Raw genomic sequence first — 13515 nt, forward strand, 5'->3', positions numbered from 1 at the left:
TGTTTTTTTCTTGAAATCATGTATATAAGAGAGATGTGTCAGATATGGCACTTTTCAAATAAATCTGATCAAACAATCATTCCACTGAAAAACCTACGATGTTTAAAATGCTAAAAATACGCTTTCGGGACTGAAAGAACTGATCCCCATTTCATTCTAAATTCTACCGGCATTATAAAAAACAAATACATCTCTTTATGGCCACCCTTGCATTAATAGCAGCTAGAGGTTGAGAGTCAGATTGACACACTTGCTCCCCTACCAAGTGAGCATATTCATTGAGCCATCCAGCTGTAATGTGAGCATTGGAGAGATGCTGGGCAGGGCCAGGGTCAAGGCCCACACACAAATTAGATTGGCATTAATCAGGCAGATGTGATTGACATGATGACAGCTTAACCTTGCCCATGAAGGCCCGCGCCGCCTTCCAGCTCCGATCCTTAGGCACTCGACCGCGGGGAGCTAGCAGAACCATCACAGCTGCTGCTACATTGATCACTGCAGCTGGAGGGTTTGGAAAAGCCTTCAGCTCAGTAAGATTCACCTAAAAACAATTAGAAAAATTACATATAATCTTTAGAATGACTGAAATTTGATGGAATTTTGTCCAGGTTGATAAACTGATGCACCTTGTTGAGGGTGTGGAGTGCTGCTGTGGCAGCTGCCAGTGATGGCTCTGCCTTGGCCAGGTCATTTTCACAGTCTTTCTGTTTGACTGAGACTTCTGCCTGGATGACGGCAACCTGTGCAAAGCAACCACACTGAACTAAACCACAAAAAGTATATGTAGTGAATGATGAGATATGGTGTGGTATTTGTTCATGTGGCATGAAAACCAGTGTCAGATATCTCACCTTTTGTGCCTCGACATCTGCAGCCTCTCTTTTGCTGCTAACCCTCTGAGTCTGCAGTCCAATCTTTGTAATTAGAGCCTCAATATTCTGTTTTTTAAAGGTCAGCTCAGCTTCTTGGGATGCCAATTTAGCTTTTAGATCCTCTACCTAAAAAAGAGAAAAAAATGTTGCACATACAACCATGTAATCAATGTGTAATATACTTAATATCAGGGAACAACCCAGCACAGTTTAAATCAAACACTAATGCTATTCCCAATTTTCTACCTCAACCTGGTTTAACATCAGCCCCAACAGTACATAATACAGAGGCTTACCTGAGTGGCAGTAGTTTGGAGTTTTTGAAGGCCACTGTCAAGCCGGTTCATCTTGTGCTGGAGCTCAGACTGACTCTTCTGCAGAAGGTTCCTGTACAGGGTGATTTGCTGGAGAAAGCTCTTGGGGGTGGTGTAATTGTACCTCTTCTCATTGCGCTGGTATTTTTCACTTGCCTGGTTGACACTGGTGTGAACGTAGGCCATGAAAAGACTGATGGATTCCTGGACGGCAGGCTGTAAAAATAAGCAGACCAGGGGGGTGAGGGGAGAACAGGGCGAGCTGAATTGAGTAGAGTTTAACATCCCCAACCTGATGGGGGCTGAAATATTATCTTCATAAATTTTGAATTCATCTGCAAGTTTTGCCATCTTACTTGGCTGGCCCTGACTTACTCAATCTGAAATTTAGGTGCAGCTAGCAGGAATGATTAGGCTTTGAAATCTCTGTGAAAATGATGCGTTTAGACCACTGACGTGCAGCTTGTAAAACATGCACACTGTGTACATTATCTCTGATGCCCTCCAACTTTCCAAACACTCTCTACAGCTGCTGTTGTACTACATTCCAACTATTCATCATATGGTGCTCAATGACACAGAGCCTCTATTAATCACACAGTTAGTGATCAATTAAAGCAAAAACAAATGAGCAGAGAATACAAGGATCAAACCTAGCCATAACTCACAAAAAAGCCATTGTTAATGATCATGGAGCCAGCAGGAAAAAAATCATTATTAATTAAGATCTGACATAATGCCTCTTGACAAAGCATGTTATGTTCAGTTGAGATGCGAAAGAAGTTCTCATTGATTGGCCTTGTGCAACAACTATTAGAGGGTTGTGCATTTATAACTTTAAATAAATGATGATTTCATTTCATGTTTCCCTGCCTCCTTAAAAAAATAAACAATCATTAATGACTTTAAATATACAGTGTCTGTCCAGATACAGTGTATGTCTCATATATCCGCTTCCAGAATATTTTGTTATTTATGAACATTAACTTAAACAAACAAAAAACTTTTCTGCATCCACAAAAAACACATATTCCACACATCCTCCCGTGAGTACCATTCCTTTACTATAAATTTACAGCTACTAGGGCTACATGTAACAATTATTTTCATTAACGTCTCATCTGCCGATAATTTTCTGAATTAATTGATTTGTCTATACATCAGAAAATTGTGTAAAATAGCCATTATAAAGACTGAGGGTAGAGTCATCATACATCTTATTTTGTCCGATCACCAGTCCAAAATTAAAGATGTTCTCTTTACTCTCCTGTGACAAAGAAAAGGATTAAAAGCTCAGATCTGAGAAGCTAGAACCAGCAACTGTTTGGTATTCTTCAGAAAATGAGTATTCAATTATCAAAATAGTTGTCAATTAATTTACTATTGATGGATTAATCGACTAATCATTACAGCTCTAATCACCACCCCCGTGCCTGAACACTGGTCTGCTACAGCTGCTGCCACAACCATTACTCAACTCAACCTCCAACCTCCAATAATATTAGTGCTGAAGGTGCCTCTACTAATTTTACTTAAGTACTAATGCTCTATTAACACCACAGTGCCTTAAGTATTACAGCAACTCTTAGGACACATTTTTTGCTGCATGTGAGCAACCACACATGGACAGGTGCACACCCACACACACACACACGAACACTGGAAAGTAATAGTCTGGCACACGTTCACATATGTGATGACACTTCCTGGTTGTGACAGCTGTGCCCCCTTAGAGGGTCGTTATGTGCTTAATCACTCTTCTCTCATTAACATAAATGATTCTGGGTTGTGATCCTTCCACTGCTATGATGGAAAACAATGATATGCCTGCACTCACTATGAGTCTCCAGGCATGTGTTCAGTAATTTGTCAGTACCTCAGCAGAGAACTAATGATGAGGGATCTATGGAGACGTTAATCCAGCTGCACTGTAGTAATTAGAAGGTGTTCATTAGAGTCTAACTCAGTCGCGAATAAGGGGGGTACATAAACCCAGGAAAGATACTGTACAGTATGTCACACCCATAGATGCATTTCTGACAGCCAATACTGTTATTTGCAATATATATATTATAGTTCACACATGCTGTGGAAAGCAGGGACCCACACAATCAATTCATTCAGAATTTGACTATTAGGATGAGAGAGGTGGTAAGATAAAGTACTGGAGTTCAAAGGCCTGACCTCAATGCCTTCAATCTCTTGGATGAACTTGTAGCTGACTGACTGCAGAGCTTCTGAGGTCCAAGGATGGAACCAGTCAATGGTGGTGCACTGGACTAGAGCCGGGAAACGGCGGGCCCTCACACGAAGGGTACTGCCCACAGGAGACAAACACAGCACCACCTACAAAAAAGGAAGCAGGGAGACAAAGAGTCACCCAAGCATACACACAGGTCCGTTAAAATCCCTATACATTATTTGAGCATGACAGGACATGCAGCCAAGCACACACAGGAAAATCAACACAGACCATGGATATCACAGATGCATCAAAAAGGGAAACCATAACTGGCAGCCTTCCGTGCCCCCACTTTCATCAACTTGGCATGGGGACACTGGACAGGCAGCCACATTCCCAGTTGGTTGGAGCAGACGGTGACGCTACCAGAGGCCCTGGCGCTAAGACTAGCTGGATGGCATGCATGTATACAGAGACAAGAATTTCCTTCCTTTTAACCCCCCAGTTTGTCTGGCTGTGTTAATTCAGCTTGTCAAACATGTTTAATAACATTGCACAGCAGCTGTGCTTTTAAAACTGTAGCTCAAACTTGCTAGAGCATGTGCAAGATTTCCCTAATTAATTTCTTGTTGTAAATGTCAACTGTGAAGGAACATTCAAGTGCTATCAAAAATGATGCAGTGCAACACTGATGTGATTTGTGTTTTCCATTTTATGTCAGTCATTGTATGTGACCTCCACTTTAACAGCTAACAGAATCTGAAATATTCTTGTTGGTAGGCTAGTAAACATGCAAGCAGTCAACAGCCTAGCTGAAACTAAAATGCCGTAAGTAGTAACAGAGGCGAGAGTGAAATCTGCTTAAGTGAAAGAAAAATGACATAACTCAGTAACTTTTATTCTTCAGACTGATCAGGCTAGATGTACTAGTGAATAATGATGTCTTAAGCAATAAGATTTGAAAGACTAGACCGTAAGACGCAGTCGAACTCGGTCAGTAAAGAACCTCCAGCAGTTCTCCCTGGTGTCCAGCAGGCCGAGGGCTCGGACCTCAGCTCTTACAGCCGACACAATACCTTCAATCTCCTCCTCGCTGAAGAGCTCAGGAATTTCTCCTGGAGGAAAAGGCAGAGTCATGATCACAGACTGACAAGCTTTGACAATCAATATTCACTTCAAAGGCTGAGTAAGTTTGAGAACTGATAATTTACATTCATGAAAAGCACAGCTATGATGACAACATGCATGTTGAAGATAAAACACAGTATTATTATTATTATTATTATGGAGTTTGGTCTGACCTGATGCCAGTAAGTCATTAATAATGACCAGAAACCGCTCGTCAGGTATCTGTGCATCAGTGAGGAGCAGAGCCACAGGCTGGTTCTTCACTCCAGTCTTTAGGAACAAGCCTGCCAGATCCATCTAAGCAAAACCACACAGAAATGGACACCTGCTGTTTAATGGTCACATTGATATAGAGTCTATTAAAGAACTGCAAATTGTCCAACAAGAATCAATGGGATTTGGCAGTCTCATGGTAGCACTTTGATTATTTTTAAGAGGCTTTTAAATTGAATTTAAATTGACAAACTTGCTTCATCAGCGAGACACTGAAATATTTCCCAGAGCCTTTAAATAGTATCTGACAACATTTCCCACATCAGTGGTGAACAAAACTGAATGACGTCAAAATCCTGCATGCAGTCAGAAATCTGTCTTTTTTCTTTTAATGAAACCTTGATTTAAATGAATTTTGAAGAATGAAGAATTATATCTAGACGCAGGTCACTTAAAGAGCATATTTTATGAGGTTATACTGCGCTTGATGTTCTGTTTGGCTGTAACCTATTAATAATATCAGAATTTACCTTGAGGTCTTGGATGCTATAACCCTGACTCAGGGTGATTTGGAAGACTTCCACAGAGGATACGTAGGCAGCCAGACGGGTCAGGCTCTGCTTCCCACTGCCCCCAACCCCAACCAGTAATCCATGACACCTTGGAGACTCCAGGATACGACTGATGCGACAGCTGGTAACAACACAGTCTTTGTTATTCCATGAAACATCTCCAACATTATCCAACAAAAAATAATATAAATCTATACAGTGTCTCAATATGTACTCTCTGCATAGGCGGAATATTAACTTATCTTCCTGCAGTAAAACTGGCATTTTATATTTCCTAAAATTGTTGAGGTCCTTTTTATACTACTTCAATGTTTAAAGGCTCTTTCTTTAGTTGACTTGTGTTTAGTGCCTTAGATTTCATTTTGTGTACAAAACACGAACACAATATTTTTTTAAGTTTACTATGATGATTATAATCATTACAATGTGGGCACCAGATATACTTACACATGTTGCACAGCATCTTGAAACAACACCAGATTCATGGCTGCATTGAGCTCATTATAGCTCTCCAGGGCATCTGTGAGGATGGACCTGAGCATAGACCAGTCTGTGACAGGAGTATAGGAGGCTTCATCGCCCATTTGGGCAAAATGGCAATAGAGGAGGGGCTGCTTTGTCACCTTTTTGTCCTTCAGACCCTGGAAGAGAACAAGCATCATAAAAAATTTTAATCCTTCGGTCAGTCTTGTTATCCGAAGGTGAAAGACAGCAGTTTATACTGTTTACACTGTTTATCAGAATCTGTATTGCACCTCAAAGCATTCATGCACAGTCTCCATCTGGAGCTTCCGGAAGAGCTGCAGGTCCACGACATCTACCAGTCTGTCTGAGTACACTCTGCAGGACTCGTGGAGCCACAGCAGTGCCAGGTCAGTGCTCTCTTTCACACTGTCAGGCCCGGCAAAGAGGATGCCCTGAATAACACAGAAAGTTATACGAATATTTCACTTTTCATTCAAGTCCAACTGCACAAATTGCTCACTATCAGCACTACCTGAAAGATGTTTGACAAGTCTCGCAGATTAAATGTGTAGTGAAATTTCATGGCCGTGGGCAGAAAACTGTGAACGATCTTGTGATGAAGGGTTATGGCAGCTTGGACCACAGCTGCAGCGCTCCTCTGAACCAGCGGACTGAAGAGGTGCTGCTTCAGGTGGCTGCACAGGATCTGACTGAAGATGGACATCTGAGCCTCAGATGAAGGGAAGTTCACTACGAACACTGAGAAATGTCTCTGTAGAGAACAAAGGCACAACCAAATTTTAGACAACATACAGCAGTGTGTAATTAGGGATGACTTTAGTCTAACCCCCAAAACTTCAAATATATTCTTAGTAGGTATTTTGAATTGAAGCTAATTCATCTGGAAATATCTATCTAAAGTACACATTTCAGGGTTGTTTTTTGTATGAGTTGCTACATCATTAATATACAGTATATCCTCACCATGCTGTCACTTGAGTATAAAATATTGTGTTGAAATCTGTTTTATTCATGTTCCAAACCATAATCCTTTTCTCTGCAAACAAGTATGTGAAGTGAAGTTTCTGCAGATGAAGATTCACTATAAGAACATATTGACTCAAGAATCTTGACAGCATTTTAGATGGATACACGGTGCCTCTGTCAAAGGGAGTTTTAAAATGACAATCTGTGTATTAATTAACACATACTTTAAACTATACTTTACTTAAAACTGTGAACATTTAGAAGACGGTCAACACAGGTGAAGAAATTTGCATTGTAAACTAAATTATGCTGGAACAATATGCTTCTTTTATTCCAACATCAGAAACTCAGACTAAGGGTGATTTATCTGGGAAACATACTTGTAGTCTGGGATTGATATTGAAGCTCCCAGCAGTTGGATTCATACAGGCAACATACTGGGTATTGTGTATTTCTTTTAGTGTCAGTTTCTGTCTGTCATACCTACAGAAAGCGCAAGAGAAAAGAAGACCTGGTTTAATCAGCACGACACACTGTAGATTAGCAGAATGTTTCATGCTGTGACATGAGACACACATGACAAACTGGCACTAAGTGGGTCTTCTCACCAGTGCCCATAATCCAGATGCTGACGTATAAGTGTGTGAGGTTGCACTGTTCCATAACTGTCGACAGCTGGCATGTTCATATCGTCTATGAAGTAGACCATCCTTCTGTTGCCTACAGGGCAGTAGCTTCTGCCTGCTCTTTTCTCTAATGGTCGCTCCAGAATTGCTGAAGAGAAAGCAAAGTGATTTGTCACAGCTCGACAACAACAAAAAACAAAATTAACCAAACTGCAGTTGCCTCACACATACAGCATAAGACATACAAAAGTTTTTTAAAAAGCTAAAAAATATAAACCGGATCAAATCGACTTTGGAAATGTGAGGATGTCGTATGACTGAGGTGATGACTGCAAAAACACTTCACACGTGGGTGTGAAGTTTTCTCCCCCTTCATCCTTTCTGAGTCTGAGCAGCACCAGCAGATGGTGCTATAGTTTACTTGATGCCAGCCTGTACTACAAAACAATCAAAAAAATCCCACTCACCCTGCAGCATGGCAGAGGTAGTGTAGTAGTTGAAGGGTACTTTTGTAGTCATGTAACTCTCTGGCAGACAGTCTAACTTGTTCCTGACAAGTGCAGTCTTTCCCACTCCAGTGTTCCCCACAAACATCAATGGCTGTCTCCTCTCAAGCAACAAGTCCATGAAGTACCGAAGACGCACAGTCTCTGCTGTGTGTACCAGAACAGCCTGCAATCATAGAAACAGCAGGAAGACAGAGAACAGAAACATACATAGTTATTATGGCTTTCTTGAGTGTGATTTATTGACAGACATGTGTTCAGTGAATTGTATGTGATTTATAATTTCTTGTATTTCCCCAGTACACCACAACTATTCTGTCATAATAGCATCATTTGCTCAGAACAAAACCCTACTAATTACGGCTCAGCAAGACCCTTTGGAGCATTCACAGCTGTACGCAGGAGCATAAAGAAAGACAATAGAGCGTGGGTGATAGCTCAAGCCTTGTTGCTCATGCCTTCACCCCCACACAGTCTGCTATGGGGTGTAGTGGATGGTAATCAGACACAGTGGAAAGCCTATCATCCATTCTAGCACCCCTGCCATAACCTCATGATGTGACTTTACCCTCTCTTATTATGTTCACTGAGGCAGACATACATTTTTAATATGGCTGTATTGTTCATTTTGGTTATTTTTCTTTAGGGTTACTTCATGTGATTATGTATGCATGTCATTATTTGTGAAACCACTTTGAAAAGTCTGTTTCTGGAGTTACATGAAGGGTCTTTCTCTTCCATATTTATAGTAGTTTATATGTTCCTACCTGTAATGATGTGCAAGTTTCCATTTCAAATGGAGGCACAGTATCACTCCAGGGCAGGAACCGTCTGGTTTGAGGGTCAAGGTAGTAGTCAAACACAGTCCCCTGTGCTGGCAGCTTCACTGTCTTCATTTCTTTGGTCCACCATTGACTGAACTCTACCCGGTAATCACACAACTGGGAATATCATAGAAAGTATAATATGATGCATTAATTAATATAATTTCAACAGACAACCCAATCATTAGTCCAAATGATTGACAGTTAAGTTCATCTTATTCTTGGACATTTGACATCTGTGACTCTCAAGTGTCTCAACAAAAGGCCTTCAATAAAGTACTCAGCCTATATTTATACCTTTAAGACAGAAGAAGAAAGACAAGGCAAAGAGTGAGAGGAGTGAAAACTAAATGGATTATTACCAGGAGTATTGACAACGTACCCGGTAACTGTCCAACAGTCCCTGATGTTGCCTGCGACACTAATGCCCAGTTACTCATTTTTGTATGGAAAATGCATAATCTCTGTCAAGGCACAACTATTGAGTTTTGAACATCCAAGGAATAAAAGCTTGAGCTTTATTACCTCTACTAAATACACAAAAATACAGCAAAGTATGTCATGTCAAAACTTGTCCACCGAATTTGTCTTTACAGCAAGCAGTAGCTACATATATTATATATATACTGTATATACTGTATATATGCAATTTTCCCCCCACAGATGAAGCATCTATTCATCTATGAGCTGATATGTAAAAGAAAAAGAAATCACAACTGTTATACCATATTCAATTTCATCCACTTGACTAAAACCAGAGTAATACCTGATCTTGATGCAGGGCCCCACCAAAAGCCCAAATGCAGGCAAAGACAAAGTATGTCTCATAAAGCTCACGTGGAGAGTCAGATGGAATATCTTCTGGTGTTAGAAGGCAGTCAAGCAAAGTGCAGAGTGTCTGAATGAGAAGAAAACCATTATTTTATTGTGACTTGCTGACTATATCGGCATATAAAAGAAGACAAAATTCCTTTGTGCGTGCTTGTGCGTCATGTACCTGCACCATTGAGTTTTCTGGGATAGGAATGATGGTTTTGAAGGTGTTTCTCATCTGCTCCAGACAACGAGGAACATATTTTTCAAACAGTATGGTGAGGTGGGCCCGTTCTGTCTGCCGTTTTCGTTGGTCAATCCAGCCGACAACATACCTGAGACACAATGCAAGGAATGATTTTCTATCGCTGTGCCAATCTGATCAGAACCTGAATCAGTCTTTTGAGTTCAATACATTTACACAAATTTACAATGGAACAATGTCAAGGAGGCACCCGCCAGAGTTTTACACAACACAGTCACTTTAGTGTAAGAAGCACAACACATGATACAGAAGACAATAAACATTGACATTTCAAACCTCAAATCTATTGTGTTAGTATGTGAATACAAAGTGTGTGACTCACGGGCTCCAGCCCAGGTCCTGCTGGTTAACATAGAGAATTCCTGCTCGGGACACAGTAGCAGGAGTGGCTGTCCTTAGGTGACTGATTTCAAACACCAGTCTCATGGAGGAAGTGAGAGGCACGCGTTCATTACTGGCCAGAGTCAGGACCTGGAAGATGTTATGAAGTATTACTGTTTCCAAATATCATAACATTTGAATGGTCTATATGACAGACAAGATGATAAGGAAAACACCTTCGTATCTCATCAGGTCTGACAGACTTGCTTCAGAATATTTCAAAGGCACAAGATCACTGTGACATGAGTCATTGCTCTGTAAAAAGACCTCCTAGTACTCACACTCCAGGAAGTGATTGCTGCAGGAGGGGGAAAGAAACATCTTTTTCTGTCTATACCACCTCGGTTGCTATGTGTTGCACAATAGTGTATGAGTGAACAGGAGGGAGGTACCTTGTTATCATCCATCACTGTGTTGAGTGATTCAATCCACATCGGATCAATGTCTCCATCCAACACAATCCACTTAGGTCCTGTGTGGGAGATGTTTGCTTGCTCTCGCATCAGTGATGAAAACAAACCTTGCACAGAGATTGAAGAAAGTAAACAACTGAGATTACAAAATACAAGCACTGTTTGTACCTATTATGAATTAGCACCAGTTCATGTGTTCCAAATGTTGTTATTCCCGTTCAAAACCAGCTCTGTTTACCGTCTTTCCACTCTCGAGTTGTGGGATGGATAAAGCCGAACAATTCATCTCTGTCCACTGCCTTCGGATTGAGGTCATTCCATGCAGGCTTCCTCTTCAGGTTTACATTGGTTTTATGGAGTACTCTCAATATCTATTGAAAAAATAAATACCTGTCATTTGAGGTGTCTTACAAAAATTAATTGAGCACAATTTTTAAGGCAATAAATTCCAACCTGGCTTTTCCCAGTGCCTGCATTTCCGAGAACAAAGACAGAATGACGCACTGCCATTAGTTCCTCCAACTGCACCACCTGATAAAAAAAATGTTTTGAAAAAGATTCTTCCATTCTTTTTTCAGGCAATGACAAGGTATACACCACATCATGTCAAACCTTGAGGAGGAATGTCTCCTCAGGCTGGAGTCGGAGCTCTACTGTGGTCTTTCGGACAGCCTTCTCAAATTCACAGTCTCTCTCTCTCTCCACATCCAGGCCTGGGAAGAGGTCTCCCAGCAGTCCCAAGAAGATAGTCACATCCTCAGTCACAATTTTAGGCATGTTGAAGTCCCTCAGCGCACGCATCAGCACCTGGGAAGTAAAGTGCATTTATAAATTACAAAAGATGCATCTTCCTCTTGTGGCTATGAGATGAAGTCCACACATAAGTCACCTGATCTTCTGGCCTGCTCTTGTCTCTTCTTCTCAGTGCCCCTGCCACAACAAGAACTGACTTGACGGCACGCAAACCCCAATCATAGTGGTCCTAATAGACAAAAGAGAGACAGTAAGGATGAGTATTACTGTGTTTACATTTGCCATAAATCTAAATAGAAAAGATCTACCATTAATGCTTTTTGTTTCAGTCCAAAATTCTGAAATACAACGTGCATTTAAGTGCTTTTCTCCTACCTGCTTGGAGAGCAGTTCTTTGCAGAGAGTGTACAAAGTGATAAACTTCCTGGCTAAAAGCTTAGCATGGCGGAAGCCCTCTGCGACCAACATTATCTCACAAATAAGCTCAGTGTCAGGCACCACCATGGCACAGGGTCTACAGCAAGACACAAACAGTGCAGAATGAACTTCATACAGAGCAAAGGCACACCATAAACAAAGTTACTGTATCCCACCTGAAAAGAGCCTTGAGGTTTTCAGGAAGCTCTGTCCTGCCTGCATAGCCAGGATTCATAGTGATGAAAATCCCCACAGAGGGCTTTAAAACAATGTCTTTGTCCAGGAACAGGAATCTGTAATTAGCACAGAGAGTTAACCTATTTTTCACTCTTATCACATAAGGGCTTCATGTATTCAGCTTCAGTTGCTTACCTTTTCTTTTTAGAGCGAATGGCGTCCTGTATAGTCTTGACCTGCACTGCCACAACCGACAGAACATCCACAGCGATACGGTTGAACTCATCGAAGCAGCCCCATGCTCCCGTCTGGGCCAGACCCTTGTAGATATTTCCAATAGACTGAACACAGACAAAAATTGCATTTTGCCCGTGTACCTAAACATCTAATCAAGACATAAGATGACCAGTGGGAATAATCATGAAATGACTGCTGAATTTCACACCTTGTAGTCCATCTGTTCAGAACAGTTGAAAATGTATACCATGACGCCCATGGCTCTGCCAAGATCCTTAGTGGTCTCAGTCTTCCCTGTTCCAGCAGGGCCTGCTGGGGCTCCACTCATGGTCAGGTGGAGTGACTGAGTTAAGGTGATGTAGCACCTAAACATGCCCATGGCAACAGCACACAGAGAAACACAAATGTGCTGTTGAACAATACTGAATTTGGCAAATTTATTAAAACATTGCATGCATAGACTAAAAACTGGTTGGCAGCAGGGTTACCGGTCTGTTAGGGGAGTGATGACTAGACGCGGCGTATTTCCAAGATACTCATATGAGTAAAGGAACTGAGCATCACAGATGTTAACGAAGCAGTGACGTTGCTGCTCATACCAGCAGTGTCGGAGCTGGGAAAGCCACTGGAAGGCCTGTGAGGTGGTGACCTGTGAACACAAGTGGCTGCTTTTAAACTATGTCAAAGGGATGATATGTCACAAGTAGTATGATGATCAGAAGTAGTTAAAATATTGTCTTGATTTTGTCTAAGCCTACAGTCCACATTTTAGTGAAATGGAAGCAGAAATTATTTCTTATTCAGATTTGTCATGTTATTTTAACTGTGGGTTGTGATTTTCAGTAAATTATATTCTAACCTTTAAAAAGCAAAATTCAAACACACGCTGTGATGTACTCTTTTACACACCTATAAGATGAGTAAAATGTGTTACAATACCAAAGTCTGCTCACTCACACTAAAAGGAAATGCTCACAATAGGATGATTCAGTTGCTGTTACCTTTTGGGCAATGAGGCTGGCAACAATGTCTCTAGCATGGACATCAATAGTGCACACAGTCATGATCTTCTGCCTGTCGCCTGGGCTCAGGTCTCCCAGAAGCATGCCAATCAACAAGTTGAGTTGACAAATCTGGAGAAGGAGTTATATATGAGAATGAATTGGCAACAATCTGATAAAACATTGCTTGGTTCCACTTCCCAGCCTCACTTGTATTGTTAAGTATTCAAAGTGATTAAACGTTCAATCCACACAGGACAACATACACAGTCGGTGTATGAATGCAGACCATGTGGACAGTTTGCAAAGTAGTTGTGTCTTCTTGTTTTGACTAAAATATCACTGGGTGTCTTGCATTTGTCACTG

The 13515-nt window shown here is 41.2% G+C and overlaps 1 protein-coding gene across 1 annotated transcript in view; it reads right to left on the bottom strand.

Annotated features, from left to right (window-relative positions):
- LOC139333484 (dynein axonemal heavy chain 11) overlaps window positions 1-13515 on the bottom strand; it is a 38094-nt gene that overhangs the window by 12386 nt on the left and 12193 nt on the right. The window contains exons 31-59 of the mRNA XM_070965928.1: window positions 13150-13281; window positions 12637-12797; window positions 12357-12513; window positions 12107-12252; window positions 11911-12027; window positions 11693-11831; window positions 11454-11546; window positions 11177-11371; window positions 11018-11095; window positions 10803-10935; window positions 10544-10671; window positions 10093-10241; window positions 9690-9840; window positions 9459-9590; window positions 8636-8809; window positions 7830-8034; window positions 7345-7510; window positions 7117-7219; window positions 6282-6521; window positions 6040-6201; window positions 5732-5925; window positions 5243-5405; window positions 4673-4796; window positions 4344-4486; window positions 3374-3535; window positions 1172-1405; window positions 855-1001; window positions 630-743; window positions 401-544 (exon numbers count right to left, since the gene is read on the bottom strand). Coding sequence (XP_070822029.1) covers window positions 401-544; window positions 630-743; window positions 855-1001; window positions 1172-1405; window positions 3374-3535; window positions 4344-4486; window positions 4673-4796; window positions 5243-5405; window positions 5732-5925; window positions 6040-6201; window positions 6282-6521; window positions 7117-7219; window positions 7345-7510; window positions 7830-8034; window positions 8636-8809; window positions 9459-9590; window positions 9690-9840; window positions 10093-10241; window positions 10544-10671; window positions 10803-10935; window positions 11018-11095; window positions 11177-11371; window positions 11454-11546; window positions 11693-11831; window positions 11911-12027; window positions 12107-12252; window positions 12357-12513; window positions 12637-12797; window positions 13150-13281 — 4386 coding nt within the window. The remainder of the gene's footprint in view (window positions 1-400; window positions 545-629; window positions 744-854; window positions 1002-1171; window positions 1406-3373; window positions 3536-4343; window positions 4487-4672; window positions 4797-5242; window positions 5406-5731; window positions 5926-6039; window positions 6202-6281; window positions 6522-7116; window positions 7220-7344; window positions 7511-7829; window positions 8035-8635; window positions 8810-9458; window positions 9591-9689; window positions 9841-10092; window positions 10242-10543; window positions 10672-10802; window positions 10936-11017; window positions 11096-11176; window positions 11372-11453; window positions 11547-11692; window positions 11832-11910; window positions 12028-12106; window positions 12253-12356; window positions 12514-12636; window positions 12798-13149; window positions 13282-13515) is intronic.

Source organism: Chaetodon trifascialis, chromosome 7 (assembly GCF_039877785.1).
Source record: "Chaetodon trifascialis isolate fChaTrf1 chromosome 7, fChaTrf1.hap1, whole genome shotgun sequence".
Lineage (NCBI taxonomy): Eukaryota > Metazoa > Chordata > Actinopteri > Chaetodontiformes > Chaetodontidae > Chaetodon > Chaetodon trifascialis.